This window comes from Pongo abelii, chromosome 19 (assembly GCF_028885655.2).
Source record: "Pongo abelii isolate AG06213 chromosome 19, NHGRI_mPonAbe1-v2.0_pri, whole genome shotgun sequence".
NCBI classification, from domain to species: Eukaryota; Metazoa; Chordata; class Mammalia; order Primates; family Hominidae; genus Pongo; species Pongo abelii.
The window spans coordinates 91,105,827-91,127,128 of record NC_072004.2 but is presented as its reverse complement, the minus strand read 5'-3'; the positions used below and the strand labels follow the sequence as shown (position 1 = coordinate 91,127,128).

At 52.4% G+C, this 21,302-nt stretch overlaps 1 protein-coding gene across 5 annotated transcripts in view; it reads right to left on the bottom strand.

The window, feature by feature from the left end:
- Positions 1-564: 564 nt before the first annotated feature.
- SAP30BP (SAP30 binding protein) overlaps positions 565-21,302 on the bottom strand; it is a 40,618-nt gene continuing 19,880 nt past the window's right edge. For 2 of the 5 annotated variants that reach the window (XM_054537342.2, XM_054537341.2), the window contains exons 2-11: positions 17,794-17,895; positions 17,030-17,171; positions 15,083-15,125; positions 8,805-8,893; positions 6,104-6,195; positions 5,315-5,375; positions 4,827-4,878; positions 3,853-3,911; positions 2,575-2,659; positions 565-2,327 (exon numbers count right to left, since the gene is read on the bottom strand). In XM_054537342.2, coding sequence (XP_054393317.1) covers positions 2,146-2,327; positions 2,575-2,659; positions 3,853-3,911; positions 4,827-4,878; positions 5,315-5,375; positions 6,104-6,195; positions 8,805-8,893; positions 15,083-15,125; positions 17,030-17,171; positions 17,794-17,849 — 861 coding nt within the window. In that variant the 5' untranslated portion in view covers positions 17,850-17,895 and the 3' untranslated portion in view covers positions 565-2,145. The remainder of the gene's footprint in view (positions 2,328-2,574; positions 2,660-3,852; positions 3,912-4,826; positions 4,879-5,314; positions 5,376-6,103; positions 6,196-8,804; positions 8,894-15,082; positions 15,126-17,029; positions 17,172-17,793; positions 17,896-21,302) is intronic. The other 3 variants (XM_009252043.4, XM_024234411.3, XM_024234410.3) reach the window with 2 other exon arrangements.

Genomic DNA, 21,302 nt, shown 5'->3' with positions numbered 1-21,302 from the left:
ATGCCCACCCAAGATCAGAGCCCTAGGGAGAGGTAGTGGGTGTGTGGGTGGGGGACAGTAGGAGCCGTGGACAGAGTTCAGTTTGGACACTGTTCTCTGGTGAGCAGACACACACTGGTTAGAAACAGCTTTGACCCCTAGTGCCTGGGCCATCCACGCACAACAGGAACTGTTCACACATCTCTGGGCCATCCTTGATGCGACTAAGGTGGGTAAGCACCATTTTATAGAAGAGTAAATGGAAGTCCAGAAGGATTAAAAACCTTGATCCAACTCATGAGGCTGGTAAGTGGGGCAGCAGTTTTGGCCTGGGGCTGCCCAACTTCTAAGCCTATGTTCACTCTCCAGGCCCCCCACCTCTGCGGCCCCGCAGGAGACAGTCATTACTGCTTTAACTGGACAGATGAATAGCAGGGCCAGGGCTGCCCAGAGGAAAGCGGGGAGGGGAAAGACCTGCCAAACCCCACCCCACTGACAGAGCACGAGACGGGGGACAGGCCAGGAGTTTGCTCCTCTCCTTGGTCTACAACAACAACAAAATTGGATTTAGCCAACAACAAACACTGGCAGGAACTTTCCAGTTTATAAAGCTTTTGCATAAGTCACCTCTGGTTCCTCCCAACCACCTTACAACGCTTTATTACTGTGATTTCAGAGAAGAAACAGGCTTATAGAAGTCAAGGGCTTGAGACCACTCAACTGGTTTTAAGCGGAATCCAGGCCAGAGGTGTTGGCTCCACGTCTACTGCCCTTTCCACGGTGCCATGCTGCCTCCCACAAAACATCCACGGTGCCCTTGGCTCATGAGGGGCCGCTGTCGGAGGTCACAGGAAGCCTTTTCAGAGTCCCTCTGGGGCATGAGTGGGGAGCAGCTCTTCTCCCCAGAGCTTTAAAGCCCCATCAAGGAGGGGTGAGAACTGACCTCCTGAAGTGCCCGAGTGTGTGTGTACGGGGGGAGTGGACTCAATTTTTATTTTTGAAACCTCATGCACAGAGTTCCTTATATTCCCCAGGTCCCAAAAGAGTACCAGGTGCAATTTCAGAACCACCTTTCTAAACCTCTGCCCACCCACTGAAAGCAACACGGCCCTTCACAGCCTGGCTTCCTTCTTTTGACACACAGCCCTTCCGCTCCAGTGGAGTCACCAAAGATCATGAAGGGTAAACAGTCTCCTCTGAACCCCCGGTCTGGGAAACCCGTTTCAGCCCTGGGGGGAGCCCAGTGGCCACTGGTGCTGCCCAGGGGCTGCTGTGGGGCAGAGATAACACACAGAGGAAGGGTGGGGTGGCAGGAGCCCTCCCAGGAGAAGGGCTTGCCCGTAAACAATGAGCTGCCGCCTGGCCAGGGCAGGAGGTGATTCATCTCCCTCACTGCTCAGCTCCTGCTGGCTGCGCTCACCGGGCACCGAGGGACTGGGGCAGCCCTGGCCAGGCGCTGACACCTCCCCACTCCCTGCACAGGTCGGGATCTCACCCCAGCCCTTCTGGAAACTGGCACCTCCCCACTCCCTGCACAGGTCGGGATCTCACCCCAGCCCTTCTGGAAACTGGCTTGACTTCAAAAGCCTGCCTGGGTGTGTCCAAAAAGTGATCTGGTCTGGGGAGTGCTCAAGTGCACCCAAGGGAGCACAGCTCCGCCATCACCCGAGAACTGGCTGGGTTTTGGGATCAAGGCAGCAGATGGAGCATACATGGGGCTCGGGGACTCCCGCCTGTCCATGCCCAGAGGCATACACGGGTAACAACGGCGGCTTCTTGGGTCACCCCTCTGAACAGTGTCCCAGGCCTCCATCACCCTGTTGTCAACCCTGAGGCAACAGTCCCAACAAAGATGGGGGGACATGTGAGCTGAAGCATTTGCCTGCAAACAGAATGCAGGAGAGGCCAGTGCATCTGAAATGCCAAGAGGTAAGAATATGGCACTTTTAATAGGCGGCAGACCCCAGGTGGTGCGTGGACAGACCCTGTCCACAGTGCCTGGCTCCCGCGCTGCCTGTCCTTCCATCTGGAATGCCACACAGAAGCTCCTCTCAGGTGGCATCTGGGGAGCAGGTCCCAGTCCTGAAATACACAAAGTGGCGCCTCCCACTGGGCAGTGGTCACTGGGCGGCACGGTCCTTTCAAGTCCTAGGGTGGCCCGTCAGGTCACTGCTTGGCCTTCTTCACAATGGTGCCCACAGCAGAGATGACGGTGGTCTTGGAGCCGCTGGCGCTGGTGGTGACCGTGACGACAGCTGGCAGGGTGGCCGTGGTGGTGAGGATGGTGGGCTGGGCTATCGTTGTCACTGGGATAGCCGAGTCCCACTTGCTCTTTCTCTTCTGAGCATCTGGAGATAAAGCAGAAGTCAGGATCACGATCCACCAATGAGCGGTGCCCTCTTTCCCTTCCCCTTGCAGGCCGGCGGGAGCCTAGAGAGCAGACCCCAAAGCGGCCCACCCTAGACTACAAAGCTGCTTCTCAAAGTAGCAAGGCTAAGCCCAGGCCCAGATCCACGTGTTGTCTGTTGCCCAAACAAGCCAGGGAGACCCTGGCTCCATGTGTGTGGCAGGAGGCAGGGCAGCTCTGCAATCTACCTGCAACAGCTGTGCTAGCGGTGGTAGTGGTGGTGGATGTGGCGTTGGTCGTGGTGCCTTTCTTGGTGCCCGTCACAAACTCAATCTGGAGAGGGAGAGGGAAGAGAATAAGACCAGGCAAAGCTGGGTGTCCACAGCTTTTTGCCATCCGTCAGCTCCTGGGGGACAGGAGCTTGGCACTACACAAAAGAGGCATTGGAAATGAACTCTGCTCTGACCATCTGGGGGAGGGCGAGGTGTCTAAGAAGAACCCAAAGGGGCTTTTCACTCTTAAAAGAACTTTCCAAACAGTACTGGATCCCTCCCGGCATCACCAGGTCTCTGCACATGCCCGGCACCCCCCGCCCACCGCCCCACCTCACATGCCCAGAACCGTTTGGCCAGGCCCCTCCTCCTCACACCCAGGAGGAGGCGGTGCCCGCCCGCACAGGGGAAGGACAGCTCCGGTCCCCAGGCGCTGCAGACACGTCCCTGCAACAAGCCTGGGGTTTGGAAGGGAGAGGGAAAGAGAGAGAAGGGAGATTCAATCAAGGGTTAAGAATGAGAAACCCCGATTATCCCCTTGCACCAGTTCCCATGTTCCTGGCCCAGCAGCCAGCGCCTCCAGAGGGCCACCGGCATGCCCAGGCCCCACAGCCCCTCTGCTTGGGGTGAGGGAAGCGGTCTGGAGGCCGCAGCTGCTTGAGGATGGTCAGGCCGAGCCAGAAGTGGGAGGAGCTGGTGTCCTGATGCCCGGCTCCGAGACTGTTCACAAAGGGAACAACACCCGGAGATAACAGTTTGGTCTCCCAGCCAAACTGATGCTCCCTGAAGAACACAGACCACACTGCTGGGGAACAAGTGGTGCTCAGGGCCCTAACGTGGGACCTAATAGGTAGCACCCAGGCAGGCCACTGAGGGCAGCTCTGGAGGCCAAGACACTCACCGCGCAGAGCAAGCTGGGCCCGGCACTCTCTCAGGGAACTATTTCCCTCCCTTCAGGCCACAGAGGGCCCCCATGACCCAAAACAGACAAAGCCCCCCAAGGCTCTGCAATTGGCGGGGAGGAAAGGGGGGCACAATGTAGCAAACAAGCCTCCGAGGGCAAAAGCAGCAGACGAGCGCCGTGAACCCACCAGGTCTGCTCAGCGCACAGGCCCTGCTGAGGGGCTCAGAGCATCACCGGGCGATGACACAGGGCCAGGGTTGGGGGCAGCCTGGACACCTTCTGGGCTCGGCCAGCAGGACCCATGCACTCCACACCTGCCTTTTTCATCTAGGAGGTCTGCCATCACTTACTTTCGTTCGCTCCTTTTTGGCCTTTTCCAATTTGTCCATCTCAATCTTCTGGGCCTTGGCTATGAAGACAAGAGAAGCTGTTACAAAGGTGGCCCCCGAGCAGCTCTGGGCTGAGGGAGCCTACTCTGATCCCTGCGTTCTTTTCAGCGGGCTAAAGGCCTTCACGGGCTCAGTGAGTGTTCTTTGTGCTTGGCAAAATGAAGCCAGCCCTTGGTCGGCGTAGGGCAGGGGCCTTCAGCTCCAGACTGGAGGGCTGCATGCCCTGTGTGTGTATGGAAGGGTCGGCTACTCCTGAGCTCCTGTGGACTGCCGCACACGGGAATACAGGCCCAATGGGGAATACAGGCCCAATGGGGACTACCCTCCTACTGACGGAGAGAAGCTGGAATCAGAGATTACGTAAAATGTTGGCAATGAATTCAAATTAAAGATGACAAAATTCATGAAGGCCAAACAAAGCACCTCTGCAGGCCAAGATCTGCGCCATGGGCTGCAGGCTCAAGACCTGTGCTCTAGGGGTTTGGGCCCTTTGACATTTCTCCCAGTGCTCCCAAACTGGAATCTTAAGAAAAAGCCATCCTCTCACTGGCCTCAGAACACTCTGCCTACACCTGCCTGGCCCCTCTGCCTCTTCAAACTTCAGCTTGAACAGTTTCGTCAGTGAGGCCTTCCCATCCCTTTGGCCAGATTAGATGACCCTGCTTGCCAAAGCTCCCCTGTACCCTGCAACTCTGTCATCACCAACACTCATCGAGGCTGGCATTACTGGCGTGACGTTCCATCTTCTTTGCTGTGGCATAAGCCTCTTAAGGCAGGGATGGGTCTGTCTCATTCAGGCCTGTACCCAGCCCCCTTGAACATGGCCTGACATAGAGGAGACCCTGAAACATGTGTCACCTGGATAACCAACTGATTGGATAAAGGGACAGTCGGGTGGGCGGACGAGGTATATGGGAGGAGGGACAAAAGGCTACCTAATGCCTCATAGTAGGAGTCCTCAGACCAGCCATGGGGATCAAACATATCCTGCAAAGGAAAAGGCGAATGACTCAGATGACAAATGACTCAGAAACCCAAGTTCCTTGCCCGAGTCTTTCCATAGAGGTTCTTGGTCTGGGGTCCCCTTACCCAGGGCTCGGCTGTCATCTTTGGTCTTTAGCAAAGGGGTGGCTGGCAAGTGCTGAAGAACATGGGAGCACGAAGCCCCCATCCAGCGACCCCCAGGAGCAGCAGGTCCACACACGTCCCCACCAGTCAGGGGCCAGGCATCAGGCCGGCCACCGGAATCTCTTTATTGGACTATTTCAGAACAATAGGGACTCAAACAAAAGAGACGGGGACCGTGCTTTCAACTAGCGGTGCCACTACACGGACCTTTCTGTGGCTGCAGGTCAAATCCCACGGAGAAAGCAAACGACCCTGGGTGTCCCCATCACCCTCCAGCCCCGTGTGCCAGACGCACCTTTGGGTAGTTGGTGCCAAGCTCGTCAATGGCACAGAACTGGATCAGCTTCTCGTAGATGCTGAAAGAACAGCACCGGCGCTGAGCAGGCACAAGTCCACGTCCCTGCATGGGACCTGAACCATCCAGCTCCTGGGGCTGACACAAAACCTTCAAAACCTTTAAACCCAGCTCAGCCGCTCTAAGCAAGCTTCCTGATGGCCCTCCACCCTCCCAGGGAGATGGACCTGTTAACTAGGGGCCGGGAGGAGCAAGGGGTCAAGGTGATGGCTGAGTTTTGTCTCACTGACCTTCAGTCTGCATAGCTGGATTGGGCTTACCACACTCAGACCCACACAAGGGCCATGCTCTTTCCCCTGTATGTCACTAGCTTGAGCATTAAATGGAGCAAGACCAGACATAGCTCTGGTCCTAAGACCTCTCACCTATACGCAAAAATCAGCTTTTTAGAGTTGGAAGATGAACCTACAGTAATCGTCTAGTCCAATTCCTTCCATGAGGACAGGGGCCTTGAGAGGTCATGTGCTTTAGGCTCAGAGCAGGGACGAGAACTCAGCCAGGTCTCCCTCATCCTCGGTATGGATTGCTTTGTGTTTTGTCTGGATCTTAAATGGCAAGCCTCTGGCTAGGTTAGCACAGTCTGCCATGTCCAGCAGGCACTCAGTGTAATGACAAGTCTGGGTGATGGTTTGGGCTCAGGGCTTTTCCTCACCACCTCCTTGGGGACGTCTTAGTCCTTAGCCCAACATTAATAACTCAATAAACTCTGCAGACTCAAGGGAAACTTACCTAGGGTTCCGAAATTCTTTCTTCCTTTGGATAATGTAGTTCATATCCATTCCCTCCTTTATCTTTCGTTCATAAAGCTTCTGGATCTTGTCCTATGGAAGAGGAGCAGAGGGGGTGTATGACAGAAGCCCACCCCTCCACCATCCCAGCCCCTGGTCACCAGCTACGTGTGCAGCATGAACGTGAGGCTCCAGTCACGCAAAGCCCAACCTGACCTCAGGTTAAAATTTAACCTATTCTCAGCCAGGCACGGTGGCTCATGCCTGTAATCCCAGCACTTTGGGAGGCTGAGGCGGGTGGATCATGAGGTCTAGAGATTGAGACCATCCTGGCCAACATGATGAAACCCCGTCTCTACTAAAAATACAAACAAAATTAGCTGGGTGTGGTGGGGCGTGCCTGTAGTCCTAGCAACTTGGGAGGCTGAGGCAGAATAGCTTGAACCTGGGAGGTGGAGGTTGCAGTGAGCTGAGATCATGCCACTGCACTCCAGCCTGGTGACACAGTGAGACTCTGTCTCGACAAAACAAAACAAAACAAAACAAAAAATTAATCTATTCTCTTTCTCCACCCTGCCTTTGCCCAGAACTGCACACAAGTAAGATAAACCGAGACCAGGCTGCTTTCACTGCTGAGGTTTCCTGACGCTCTCTGGATGACAGTATAGTGAGCAGTGAGAAGATCACACAGCAGAGGAGCCATGGAGAAAATAATGAACAAAGCCCCAACTGGTTAATCAGTTCCAGAATCATCCGAAGTAGGGTTTAGGGATTGGTGTTGATATGCAGGGACTAAATCCTGGTTTTAAATTTTAACATGAGGTCAAGTCCTCAGCAGAACTGTGAACCACAGGAGACTTCGGAAGGGCTATGTCCTTTTAATGGGAGGCAGGAATAGAGTTGTTTGGATTCGGTCTTGCAAACTTTTTAGAATGTGTCTTTTATGGGGAGGCTCACAGGTGGCTGGTCCGCGCTGGTTTATCGAGGGCATCAAGGGTTAACTGCTTATCTCTCACCCAAACTCCCCCACAGGTCACTGCCCTGGCTTTCGATGGGAGAGTGGAGAACCACCTGGGGCGATCCAGGCTTACCTACTGTGGCCAGTGGCACAGGCGTCCTCAGGAAGGGGGTCCTGCCCAGCCCATGGACATGAAGCCCAAAGTAGATGGCATCAGCATGACCCAGTGCCAATGAAGACGGCCAAGACACCAGAGTGTCATGGCAGAGCCACCTCTGGAAAGAGCAGTCTTAGCCAGGAAGGTGGGCACTGGCCCAGGGCAAGATCTACCTGCAGCCTCCCCCTGCAGTGGGGGTTAAATATAGATTCTCCAGAAGGGAAACATCTGAGGCACTGTGCTGGCAAAAGCAGGTGGGCAGGCCTGGAGGGCCCACGTGACAACATTTAGGACACGTCAGGAGGGGTGATCCACTCCCCTTGTTAGAGGCCAAATCTTTCTACCAAGACTGGCCAGAGCAGAGCTCAACTGCAGAGAGGGGTCTGTGACTTCAGCCAAGACTGAAGAACCTCTGTCCTCCAAGCTGTCTCCTCCAGGGTCATGGGGGGCGCCGTATACAGAAGGCTCGGCAACTTGAGGAGAATCCATGTCATACAGATGACTTGGCTGTGTCTCCTGGGCCATACGATCAGTTCTACTACCCAAGATGAACTAAAATGTTTGCTCAAATGCCATGGTTTCCACCATCAGGAGGGTCTAAAGAGGAGGCACAATTGGCACTGCATGCTGTGCGCCGCTTGTCTCTGACTGGCGGGTTGCTGGAGTCATCCTTACAGGCTGGAGCTTGTTGTCTGGTTGTCTGGCATGGAGGGTGATGTGATTCTGGAGGGCAGTGGTGGGGAGACGACTCAGCAATGGGAGGAGACTTCTGGGAAGGGAAGGGAATCTGCACTACACTCCCAGTCCTGCTCTGGCCCTCCCCTAGCTTGCTGCATTCCTTAGCCTCAGGTCTCATTAGTCATCCATCCGTTAGGGTGGTGTCATGGGCTTGCTGTGTAGCCAGAGGCACCCAGTGGGAGCTCCAGGATCAAAGGTGAAGCAGGTGGTCCAGAAGCCATGATTGTGCAGCCTTGGATGCCTGTTCTATTGTTCATCACAAGGGAACCTACAGAGGGACAAGGAGAGCCACGGGCTGAACCCTAGCTGTCCCCCCAGGAATGTAACTGCACAAAAGCTTCGACTCCTTGGGATTTCAAAATCTCCAGTCAGGACTGCACATTCTGTCAGGCAAGAAGCTACTGAATCAGCATTTTAGAAATAGATTAGGATAGAAAATGTATACATATAATGCCTGTGATTTTTTCATTTCTGTAATTTATTTTACATTCTGAGGGTTCCTCAGTTTCTTAGCAAAGCTCTTTCTGAGAAGCTCCCACTGGTCCAGCAGGGCTGCACAGAAAAGGTTATCTTCTTTTCTCTGTCTCTGCTTAGGACCTTACTGAGGGCAAGCCAGGGCCGCCCTGCTGGAGCAGCACCACAGGACATGGCGGTGGGTGTAGGAGCCGACTCCTGAGATGAGGCTAACAGGAGGTAAAGTGAACTGTGGGATCCTTCCCACCTGTCAGTTTCTTTTACAGAAGCCTCAGTCCCTTTCCCTGCCATGGTCTCTTAAGATTAAGACCAAACCAAACACGTAACCCAGGCTATCTAATCTATCCGACCTCAGTAGCCAAGCCTCATGCTTACTTGCAAGTGATTTGAACATCTGCCAGGGGGTTCTGGCGGGATCTTGATTTCATCAGGCGACATGTTCCGAACTCTTTCAGAAAAGGAGGCTGTTGAGAGAAGAAGGAAAAATTCTATAGGTGGGGATTAGAACAAGGGACAGACATGGACAAAAAAAAATAAGCACATAAAATCTTATCAGGTAGTGATAAACACTATGAAAACAGTACAACTGAGTGTTCGGATGTGGCCTCTCTGAGGTGTCATCTGAGTTGAGACTGAATGACCAGAAGGGGTGGGCCATGTGCCAGCTTGGGAGAAGAAAAGTTCAGGCAGAGGGAATAAATGTATACAGCAGTTAACTTTTCCTTTTTTTTTTTTTTTTTTAAAGAGACGGGGTCAGCTGGGTGCGGTGGCTCACGCCTATACTCCCAACATTTTGGGAAGCCAAGGTAGGCAGATCATTTGAGGTCAGGAGTTCTAGACCAGCTTGGCCAACATGGCGAAACCCTGTCATACTAAAAATACAAAAGCAACTGGCATGGTGATGCAAGCCTGTAAACCCAGCTACTCTCAAGGCTGAGGAACTAGAATTGCTTGAACCCGAAGGTGGTGGCTGCAGTGAGCCAAGATCGCGCCACTATACTCCAGCCTGGGTGACAAAGTAAGACTCTTGCCTCAAAAAGGAAAATAAAATACATAAAATGAAATAAAAAAATAAAATAAAGAGACGGGGGTTTTACTCTGTAACCCAGGCTAGAGTGTAGTGGTACAATCATAGCTCACTGCAACCTCGAACTCCTGTCTCAGCCTCCTGAGTAGCTAGGACTACAGGTGCATGCCACCATGCCCGACTAATCTTAAAAGTTTTTGTAAAGATGGGGTCTCGTTACGTTGCCAGGCTGGTTTTGAATTGTTGGATCAAGCCATCCTCCCGCCTCAGCCTCCTAAAGTGCTGGGATTATGGGTATGAGCCACTGTGCCTGGCCCATAATGGTTAACTTTTAAGGAAAGAGTCAGCAGTGTGTTGGTAAATATTTAATGACCAGCTGGGCGTGGGGATGGTGAAGGGGGGAGGCGCCATGATCTGTGGCATTTGCCATTTCTTGTGGTGTAAATCCTCCTGCCATGGCCAATTTCAAGCTACCAAGGTGAAGTCACTGAACTCAAGGCTGGGAAGAGATGTACACAATAGGCTCACAACATGAGCCAGCTCCAGCCACCACTGCATATGTCTCTAAACCAGCTCCAGCCACCACTGCATATGTCTCTAAAATACCTGCAAGACTTTGGAAACTCAGAGGTGCTTGGTGCCACCCGTCTCGTCTAAGGCTGACCTGCCTAGACTACAGGAGAAACAGAATTCAGGGTTCCCTGAGTTTTGGGTCCCAAAGTAAACAAAATGGCCTTGTGTATAAATGATACTTTTTACCATTATCAGCTGAAGATCTTTTAAAAATAAACCAATCAACTCTCTCTTAGCCCACCTCATTCCTGAGAACAAAAGGCCTGATTCTGATGGGAAGAACCACAACCCCCAGGGGACAATTTCCTTAGACATCTGCCACTGTCCAGCAAGCCTTGCTCTCTCCAGCCCCTTCCCTGCAGCCTTGGGCCACCCCAGCACTGCAGTCCTGCTTTGGATCGCTGGGACAATGCGCTATTTGTTAAGATTCTGTCTGCGCTCTTCAAAGCACTCTTTCATGAAAAGGATCATACAATGAGCAAAGAGCAGGCAGGGCAGGGTGGGGCAGGATGAAAAGAAAGAATGAACAAAACACCAGTAACACTCAGCAAGCACTTACTGGGCACCTACTGTGTGCAGGCCCCGGCTAACCCACTGCTGAGCTGCCTGGGCTGGCTTTGCACAGCCAGCCCCTTCTCCTCTCCCCAGGCTGGGTTAATGTTTGCTTAGTAGACAAGGTGCTTTGATCTCTGCCTGGAGTTTCAGTTACTGTCAAGAACACAGTGCCAAGGAGGGCTGGGGACAAGGCTCCCAGACTCTGCCAGTCCAGCTGCTGCAGGATAAGCCTGTGCCCACTGCAAATACACTGAGACAGGGGTCGAGCCTGGGGCCATCCTAAAAACATGACTTCATGTGCTGATTTTCACTGTTGTCAGTGGATTCTCACTGGAAGCGCCCCAAGAACAGAGCACTAATCTGCCATTTTAGGTGAGGGCAAGAGGACAGAGACTGAATGACACATTGATCAGAGGTCCTGCTGCGGACCCCAGATGCCAGTGCAGCCCAAGAGCAGGGGACGAGGTGCTTCTCTTTGCCCAGCACCTTCCTTTGGTCTCCTGACTCCTCAAGCAAAGGTGAAACCCAGATATGGCTGGAATTCAAGTCTCCTCTAACTTCCTCCTTCCTCCCAGCCCTGGAATAGGCGAAAGTGCCAAGGCTGAGGTTGCAGAAGCTGGTGGAGAGTGGAATCAGCTGGGGGGAGCTAGTCCTATCTCACAAGCAGCAACAACAAAAGCAAGGAGGGCCTTGGCAGGTGCTAGGCACATAAACAAGCAGGGTTAACTTCTTCCCTGGGCTGGAGAGAATGTATGTGTGCTTGTGACAGAGAGACAAAGAGTGCCCTTTGGCATTTGCCAGGAAAGCCTTTTGGAAAAACAGGGTGTGACCATGTTGCCACAGCAACCCAGCCACACTCTGGGGCTCACCTGGTGTACAGTATAAGAGGAGGGGCTGGGCGCGGTGGCTCACGCCTATAATCCCAGCACTTTGGGAGGCTGAGGCGGGCGGATCACAAGGTCAGGAGATCGAGACCATCCTGGCTAACACGGTGAAACCCCATCTCTACTAAAAATACAAAAAACTAGCCAAGTGTGGTGGTGGGCGCCTGTAGTCCCAGCTACTCAGGAGGCTGAGGCAGGGGAATGGCGTGAACCCGGGAGGCGGAGCTTGCAGTGAGCCGAGATTGCACCACTGCACTCCAGCCACTCCAGCCTGGGTGACAGAGCCATACTCCGTCTCCAAAAAAAAAAAAAAAAAAATAGAGGAGGGGAGCCCCTCCTGAGCCTGGGGCTTGAAACAAAATAATTCCTAGGAAGTAACTGGCAAATAAAGGAACACATTCAGGAAAACTAGATGCAAGTGTACAGCACAGAATTTGGAAGCAACCTTTCAGTGATCCTCTCCTTCCTGAGTCCTGGAATGAATCTAATGTGGAAGACCTGAACCCCACATTTCTGTTTCTTTCTTTTTTTTAATTGAGATGGAGTCTCGCTATGTTGCCCAGACTGGAGTGCGATGGTGTTATCTCGGCTCACTGCAACCTCCGCCTGCCGGGTTCAAGCAGTTCTCTTGCCTCAGCCTCCTGGGTAGCTGGGACTACAGGCATGTACCACCATGCCTGGCTAATTTTTTTTTTTTTTTTTTTGTATTTTTAGTAGAAATGGGGTTTCACCATGCTGGCCAGGCTGCTCTTGAACTCCCAAACTCGTGATCTGCCCGCCTCAGCCTCCCAAAGTGCTGGGATGACAGGCATGAGCCACTGCGATCAGCCGAGCCCCACATTTCTTGTAAGCAGACAGAGCCTCAAGCCATGTCCCCAGGACATATGTAAAGCAATGTGTCCACAGTCTCTTGGAAGCAGTGCTGGGTCTGTGGCTGCTGCCTGGGTCTGATGGGTGTGTTCTCAGAGGCAGCCGCACTTAGGACTTGAGAAGCCAGCTGTCAGTGTGACTTGCCCTGGTGCGTGCCCAAGTCAGAAAACAGAGTACCCACAGCTGCCAGGGAGGGATCTGTGCAGGAACAGCTAGTTGGACGAGCTTATGGGATGGCAGGGAGTGAGCAAGCTGGGGGGCCCCAGGGGACAGTGGAGTATCTCCAGCTCCTGAGTGACATAGAGAACCCACATGCACTGCCACACCAGCACCACTGCTCCAGGCTCAGCCGTGGGCATCAGCGAGGCCCTGGAGGGCACAGACAGGGTGTGCACACTCGGCTCTGTCAAGGAGCTGCAGTGCTGCAGACGCCTGTGGCTTGGCTTCTCTGCTCTCCTGCTCGTTCTCTAAAATCTGGGGCCGCCTACATGCATGGACACACTTCCCATACCTGGTAAGCAACCTGAGTCCTGACACCAGAGCGGACAAAAGCTTAGGCAGAGGGGCCGACAGGCACTGCATCATGAATGGAAGCCACTGTCCTTCAACTAATTACATCTTCAGTAAGAGGAACTAAACTAGCTAGTCGTCAATGAGGAATGGTGAGTAATCAAAACGATGCCGCTTAAAGATCCATTTGTGTCCTCATGGGTGAATCAGTAAACACACTGTGGTGTATCCCTACAGTGAAATATTACTTGGCTACAAAAAGAAACTCTGGACATGCCCAGCTACATGGATGAGCCTCGCAAGCACCGTGCTGAGTGAAAGAAGCCAGACAAAAACGCCAGTTCCCTTTCTGTCCCTGGTTCTCAACTGGGGGTGATTCTGCCCCAAGGGGACATTTGGCAATGTCTGGAGACAGTGATCATTGTCACATCTGGGGGAGGGAGAGTGCCTCTGGCATGTAGTGGGTAGAGACCAAGGACACTGCTAAACATCCTGCAAAGCACAGGACAGCCCCACAACAAAGACTCATCCAGCCCCAAGTGTCAGTGAGGCCAGGGTGGGAGATCCTGACTGATAGGAGATTCTAAACAAGGCAAAGCTATAGTGAGGAGAGTGTAGGTCACAGCTTGCCCGAGGCTGAGGGAGGGAATCACCTGTAACAGGGTCGGGGCACAAGGGAACATTTCGGAGTGATGGGTGAGTTCTGTATCACAATTGTGGTGGGGCTAACACAACTATACACACATTTGTCAAAATTCATAAAATGGCACACTTAAAACTGGCAAGTCTTACTCTATGTAAATTAGACCTCAATAAAGCTATTTCCAAAAAGTGGCACAGGGAGAAAAAGTGACAAGTTGGCTCTGGAAGTGACTGGGGGCTGAGATGGCTGATGCCCACACACATTCCACTGCCTGCCCAGCACTACCAGCAAGAGCAAGGGCATCTCTGCGTCGGCACGTGACAGGCTACTCTCTGATCCCCGGCCTTGTAGTTTCTCAGAGTAAACAGCAGGGTCGGCTCGGGTGATGGCGGGGATAAGAGGCCAAGGCTCCCGTCCACACCTGACCGGTGGATCGCCCCCTTAGGGCAGGCCATCGGCTTCCCAGCAGATGCGCACTCTGCTTCCTCTGCCCTCAAAGCCAAACGTTGCACCCCTACGGCGCCACTTTCTAAAGAACAAACTCTAGGTTTTAGGAAAATCCTGGTTTTTATAGGATTTGAAAGACTGAAACTCCATCAGAGAAACCAGGGATTAAGGCCCTCCTGCAGAGGGTCTGGGCTGCTCAGCGTTACCGTGTTCCCACCCAATCCTTCTTCAAAAGACAAATAGAATGAACGATTCCTAGCTCCTTTAGTTCCGGAAAAGGAGAATAAGCTCTGTAGCAGAACTCCCAGCAGAAAGGCCCTACTGGGAGGAAGCCTGGGTGGGAAGGACTGACTACTGGGGCAGCGCTTCCAGGTGGTCCCTGGGCTCAGAACCCCTAGGGCTGGAGCCAGTGAGCCACTGAGGCAAGACTGCAGGAGGCAGGAGCCTGTTTGTGAAGATCAGCGGGACGGGCAGGAGAGCCGGTAATGGCTGCCACAGAGAGGGAGGGCCAACCCCACCAAGAGCTCTGACTCAGATGCCGGGAACTCCTCCCGGTCGGGCTTTGGGAGCCATGTGAAAGGAGCTGGGGGGCTTTCTAAAAGGATTAAAAGGCTGGGGCTAGCACAGGACTTGGATGATATGTGCTGTTTTCCAGAAACATAGTGTCCCTGCTCCTCCCAAATCACAAAGAGCCCCAGACTCCAGGGCTGTGAGGCATGTTGCTGCCTGGGGACAGAGCAAAGTGCCAGCAGAGGCCACATGCTGACTCCCTGAGCAGCATGCATATGCCAGCAGAGAGGGGGAGGAGGGGTCGCAAAGACAGAGGACAAGCCCAGGGCACTAGGGGAAGCAGAGACCAAGACACGCTCCCAGCTGAGGGGTCCTGAATTCCCTCTTGACAGCGCTGGCAACCGACCAAAGCCCATTAAAACACACCACAAATATGATTTCCAAAGAAGAACTGCTCCCGGGGCATCTCACCCAGGCATCTTAGGAAATGCCAAAGCCCTGAGAGGGAGCCGAAGGGACCACGGTGCTCACAGCACACAGAAGCCCTGTGGGGCGGCAGGCCTTGGCATGGCTGGAAGCCAGGCTGCTAGGGGCAAGGCTGAGAAACGCGCCCCCAGGATCCCCCAATACTCACCCACGAGTTCCTGGGGGTCTCGCTTTTCTGCTTCTGTATTATCCTGCAAAAGAGAAACAAATACGAGGAGGTAAGACTGGGGCTCCTGAGCCAGCTACTCTCCATTGAGACCACTCAGGATTTTTAAGGAAGGAGAAAAAGTAAAAGCACCGCCAGGAACACTAAGGGTAAGCTGATGCTTCAGGGGCCTCTGGCACCCCCGAGCCTCCGAACCCTCTTCTTCCCACATTGCAGCAGCCGGATGCTCCCGAGCCCCACGCCTGTCTCTCCTCCATGCCTTTTCAGTGACCAAACCCACCATCACTTAGGAGAACACACGCCAGCAAGCCTGCTGCGGCCACCTGGGCAACGTATACCCTGCCTATTGCTCTCCCCTGGGTCTGAGGAAGCTTGCCTGAATGGAGTGCAGAGCTCAAGGGCCCAGCCAGCCCAGACATCACCACCTCTACCGCTGGTACCAAGGAAGCAAGAGGTGACTGCTTTGTAACAGCAGACTCCCGAGATGAAAATGCAGACTAGCTGCTCACAAGATACTCTTCTTATTTTTAGTTCAAAGAAGGGAGGCTTCATCATGAGGATAAAGGGGCAGCTCATGGAACCTCAGAGCAAGCATGCAGCGAACCTTTAATAAGCAGTAGAATGGGGATCTCAGAGAGACCCCAAGCTCAAGGAAGCTTCTCTCTGGCTCTCAGCTCCCTCTACACTGGCTTTATACTCCCTCCAAAGAAAAGCTTCCTCCAATCCCTAATGCAAACAGCGTCCCATGACAGCTACATCCACATGTCCTGCAGAAACCTGAGAGCAAAGGCTTCTTAGACGTTTTCTGGATTTCACTGTTTCGTAGGAAATGTTTCATCTAAACCAAAATCAACGCTGAGAAAGCCACGGTCCAAGCCCTCTGTCACAAGTCTTCCCTTGCCTCCACTGTCTCAAGTGTAAAATGGCAAGAACACACCTGTTTCCCCCATTTCTGGGTTGCTGACACCCAGCCCCTCAAACCCAGTTAGATCAACAATCTCAAGGGCCACATGTGCTAATCATCAAAACAGCAGAAGCAGAGTTCACAGCAAGTTGTCGGACCCCATGTCTTTTCCCGCTGATGAGCGAGGGAGGAGACGAGACAGGAAGACCCTGCAACAAGACCTTTTCGAGGACAGGTGCAGAGCTCCGCAGGCTCCACTTACACAGACATGGCACACCACACCACGGCTCCAAAAGGAAGGTGCCAGGAAGCCCACCCAGTTCCCTACACTGAGCCTAGACTCAGTCTTAGCCCCCTTTCCAGAAAGTCCCTCCTGATGCTGGGACAGGCCAAATTCCCCATTCCTCAGAACACTGCAGCTATTCATTCAACCTGGCAGGGCACCACGTCCAGGCCAGGCTGCTTAGCAACCCATCTCTTCAAGCCACTGCCCCCTGCCAATCAGGTGGGCAAAGAGGAGGATGGGAGTGGGCAGGGAGGCGCGCCTGGAGGACTGCCACGCCAGCTTCAGGTTGCAGTCATAAATCAGCGGCTCTATAGAGACTGCCGCAGTCATAAATCAGCGGCCCTATAGAGACTGCCAGTCTCTTAGGGGACCAACAATCCCTTTGTAGCAGTGACTCTCAGGAAACCAGTGTTCAAGAGTGTTAGTAACAATACATGGGACTGTAAAATGCCCTCACATTTTCCCTCTAGAGAACAGCTTTCTGGGTGCTGATTGTAGGAAAACATCAGCTCCTCCCCCACCCGCCAGCTGGCTGATCATACAGGGACTGACCATTCGTTAACTCTCCCTCCAGCCCCCACTCACCCTTTCCCAAGGCTCCGCACCATACCACACCCACCCCTTCTCATGGACTCAACTGCAGAGGCCCAATACCCACACGAGGAGTCTAACATGTCTACCCCAAAGCCACAGGAAGTTAGTCACCAAACATGCAACGGCTCTTCAAAGGGAAACACACTTGCCACTTCAGGGGCTCCTTAGGTAAAGTAAGAGGCCAGGAGCCTCCCCGTGGCTTCTTGTGGCTTTTGTGACCCTGGAGATGGAAAGGTGTGTGGGGTGTGTGTGCTGTCAGGCTCAGCTGAGGTTGTTGAGTCACGTCTCTGGAAGAAAAGAGATGATGGGGCAAAAATCACAGGAAGTATTTTATCCCTTTATTTTAGTTTTTTCCTTTAGCTTGGCTCTTCAGTTCCCCCTAAATTATTCCTTCTATGCCTAAGAAATAAATAAACTGGGTAGTTGGGTTCCAATTTGCCAACTAGTCTGGTCTTTGCTCTTCTACCCTCTTAGTACAAAAAAAGGGCACGGCATGCCCAGAGTACACCCTCAACTCGCAACAAGAGGACTCTCATTCAGTCCCGAACCTGAGGCCCAGAAACACGGCCCACCCAACTTCCCAGCAGCAGAATCCAGCTCCACGGGCCTTCCCACCCTCAGTGCCTCTGAACAAAGTGCTGACCGATGGACCACAGACCCAACTCCAAGTTCAGGAAGATTCTCCTGCCTTACGAGAACCCATTAAACCAAATGCATGAAGTAGCCTGGCCAGCTCAGAAGCCATATAAGCATGCACGCTCAGGCGGAGGCCAGCGCTGCTGCACTAGGGTCTCCTAAGAAGACTGCGGAGTCTGTGTTGGTTCAGATTCCCATTGGTGTCATAGGCACCCTTGGGACCTACAAGGCTCTGGAGAATCAAGCTGGGAATCTGCCTCCTGCTGGCTATACCTTGTCATGTTTAGAATGTGATTCTTCTGCCCTCTGAGTCCAACAAGCTGGGCCATGAGCTTGCTGAGCCCTGGGTGCCTCTGTCACTGTGCCGAGCTTCTCCTGAAGAAGAAAGACAACAACCTAAGTTCTCTGGATCCTACAGTCCCCACTTGGTCAGGCGCAGTGGCTCACGCCTGTAATCCCAGCATTTTGAGAGGCTGAGGTGGGCCCGACTGCTTGAGTCCAGGAGTTTGAGACCAGCCTGTAGTCCTAGCTACTTGGGAGGCTGAGGCGAGATCACCTGAGTCTGGGAGGTCAAAGCTGCAGTGAGCTATGATCATGCCACTGCACTCCAGCCTGGGTGACACAGGGAGACCCTGAAATACCCTAGAGCTGCTTTTTAGTACCATTTACACACAACCATCCACTGAATCAAGTTTCATCCAATAAAAGTGACCTCTATTCAAACAGTAACGATATGCCTCTATAACGACCTCCACCACAGGGAGGACAGGCCTAAAGAGATGCCCTCTTACCAGTCATGTCTCAGATAGCATGTATGTAGTATGAAAAATGGACCAAGCACCCATGACAGTTATCATGGAAGCCAGCCACGTGTCAGAAAAAACATGTGATGAACGATTTATTTTATAATAAAAAAAAAAAGCATTTTATTTTAGATTTGGTGGTATATGTACAGGTCTGTTACATGGATATATTGTGTAATGATAAGTAAGGTTTGGGCTCCCAGTGTACCCATCACCCAGAAAGTGAACATTGTACCCAGTAGGTAATTTTTCAATCCTCACCTCCCTCCCATTGAAATATTTTAATTGGTAGAAGTCACCTCTCTCCCACTGAAATATTTTAAATGACAGAATTAAGGAGACAGAAGAAAGGCTCAATTATTAAACTGCCAGTTGTTCAAGGCACTGGTGTTATACCACCTCCTCTAGGGGGAGATTCTCACTATGCCCTTAAAGAGGCAGGAAGCGGAAAGAAGGGCTGTGAGGATACAAGTAAAAAGCAACAAGAAAGCACTGTTCATCTCTTCCCCGCCAGCAGCGTTTCGAAATGCACAGGAAACACATCTTGACTCGTATGAATCCACCCACTGGCCTCCAGGTAGAAATTCTCAGTTGGTCAAAGTAATGAACTCACCTGGATGTCTAGTCACCAGGCATCTGTCTACATTAGCCAGAGGGCATGGAACCCGCAGCCCAGAGACATGAGCAACAACACACAGAGACATGAGCAACAACACACAGCCAGAACAGGCTGAAGGCTTTTCACCCAGTTCCTAAGGAAGGTGAAAACAAAGCGCCTCACCTAGGAAAGGAAGGCTGCTCCTGAAGAGGCCCACCTCTTCAGCCCCCTCATTCAATTCCAATCAAGACACAAGGAAAAACAGGCTGGGCGCGTTGGGAGGCTGAGGTGGGCAGATCACTTGAGGCCAGGAGTTTGAGACCAGCCTGGACAACATGGTAAAACTTCCTCTCCACTAAAAATACAAAAATTAGCCGGGCATGGTGGTGCATATGCCTGTAATCCCAACTACTTGAGAGGTGGAGGTTGCAGTGAGCCTAGATTGCACCACTCCACTCCAGCCTGAAAGAGAAAGATCGTCTCCAAAAAAAAAAAAAAAAGATACAAGGAAAAACAAAAAGACAAAAACAAAAGCCAAGTTAGAAAACAGAAAGGAGGAAAGAGGAAGTATGGTTTAAACGCTGAGCTGGTGGAGGACACCAATCTGAGCCAAGGTCTCCTCCTCTGCCTGCACCCCTCATCCACCCAGACCCCACCTGAGACTAAAGGCCCAACAACCAGAGCAGGAGGCAGCTGCGGCAGGCTGGGGGCTATGCCTGGAGAAGAATAGTGATCTCAACCTGCCAATTTGGTTTCTTAACCAACTGTGACTGAGACTTGGAAGATGCAACTGTAGGTCAGTGGCAGGGGCTGGGTTCTCAAGAATTACAGAACCTGGAATATGGTTCCTCCTGCAGAGAATACAAAAGTCCAGCCACTGATGAAGCTGACTGGAGCGCAGGAAGGTAACAACAATATAGACCCACGAAACTGGACAAGCTGCCATTTGAGCTGGGAGGATTTACTCAGCAGAGAAGTACTAAGTCCTGAGAAAGAGAATGGAGGTTTATTTACAGCCAACAATGCTTCCTCAATCCTTCCTGCAACCGGCCCCACAAAGCTCCAGTGTCAAACTTGAGTTCCACAAAGGCAGCCGCCAGCATCTAGATCCCGCCAAATCTAAATGTCACGTTTTCTTTCCAGCTTCTGGAGCAGCGGGCACAGAGAAAGCACTCTGAACAGGGGCACAGGGCAGCCAGCCCCGAGGCCACGGGCAAGAATGCTACAGACTGGGGGTTTCCTGTTGGACAATGTAATCGTGCATCTTACAAGTATGTGGCAGCTAGGGAGGCAGATTAGTAAAATGACTCCTTTCAAACCTTTATTCTCTCAGACCTGGGACAGCCCATGGCCTGATGAGATCTCACTTCACGAGCACAATAGCTCCTTAAAAACAGATCCTCACTGTGGCCCACGAGCCTTGAGGATTCCCTGCTGGCCATTTCAGCCTCTTCCTCCCCTTTCTGCACCCAGGATCTTTGCAATGCCTGCTCCCTGAAATCGCCTTCTCCCCACTCCTGCCTAGAAAGCCCCGTGTAGGCCTCAGCCCAGCCCAGGGAAGCCTTCCTCTACCCTCATGCCTACCTGGCCGATGAAGACAAACTACTCTACTCTGTGTACTCACAAAAATCACCACCTCTAACAGTCAGACCGGCCCACAGAAGGTGCTCAAGCACTGACCTCTCTCTCTCTCTCTCACACACACACACACACATACACACACATCAAACACTGTTAGTTTGTCTTCTGTGAAGTTTAGTTTCCACACCTACCTTCAGCTGTTATGTTTTAACTTCAGACTCCCAGCCTGGTCAACTCCACAGTGAGTTTCATGTGTAGATTCACTAGAAATGTCAGACGGACAGGCAGCAGAAGAGCAGCTAACAAAAGGGCTAGGCTTGCAATAAAATTCTGCCAAGGGGCAGGAGAAGGTGGGGAGGGGACACCAATGCGGAATTACAAAAAAATTTCAAACCGAATTCTTTCCAATTCTTTGTTCATCTTTCCGCATCATCTTTCTTTTTTTTCTGAGACAGGGTCTCACTCTGTCACACAGGCTGGAGTACACTGGCGCAATCATAGCTCATTGCAGCCTTGACCTCCTGGGCTCAAGCAATTCTCTTGCCTCAGCCTCCCAAGTAGCTGGGATTACAGGCATGCAACACCATGGCTGGCTAATTTTTAAATTTTTTGTAGAGATGGGGTCTCACTACGTTGCCCAGGCTGGTCTTGAACTCGTAGGCTCAAGCAATCCTCCTGCCACAGCCTCCCAAAATGCTGGAATTACAGGTGTGAGCCACCACATCTGGCCCTGAATCCTCTTTCTGAACACTGGACCTAATGCTCCTAAACCCTAAGACAAAAAGAATTACTGTATAGTT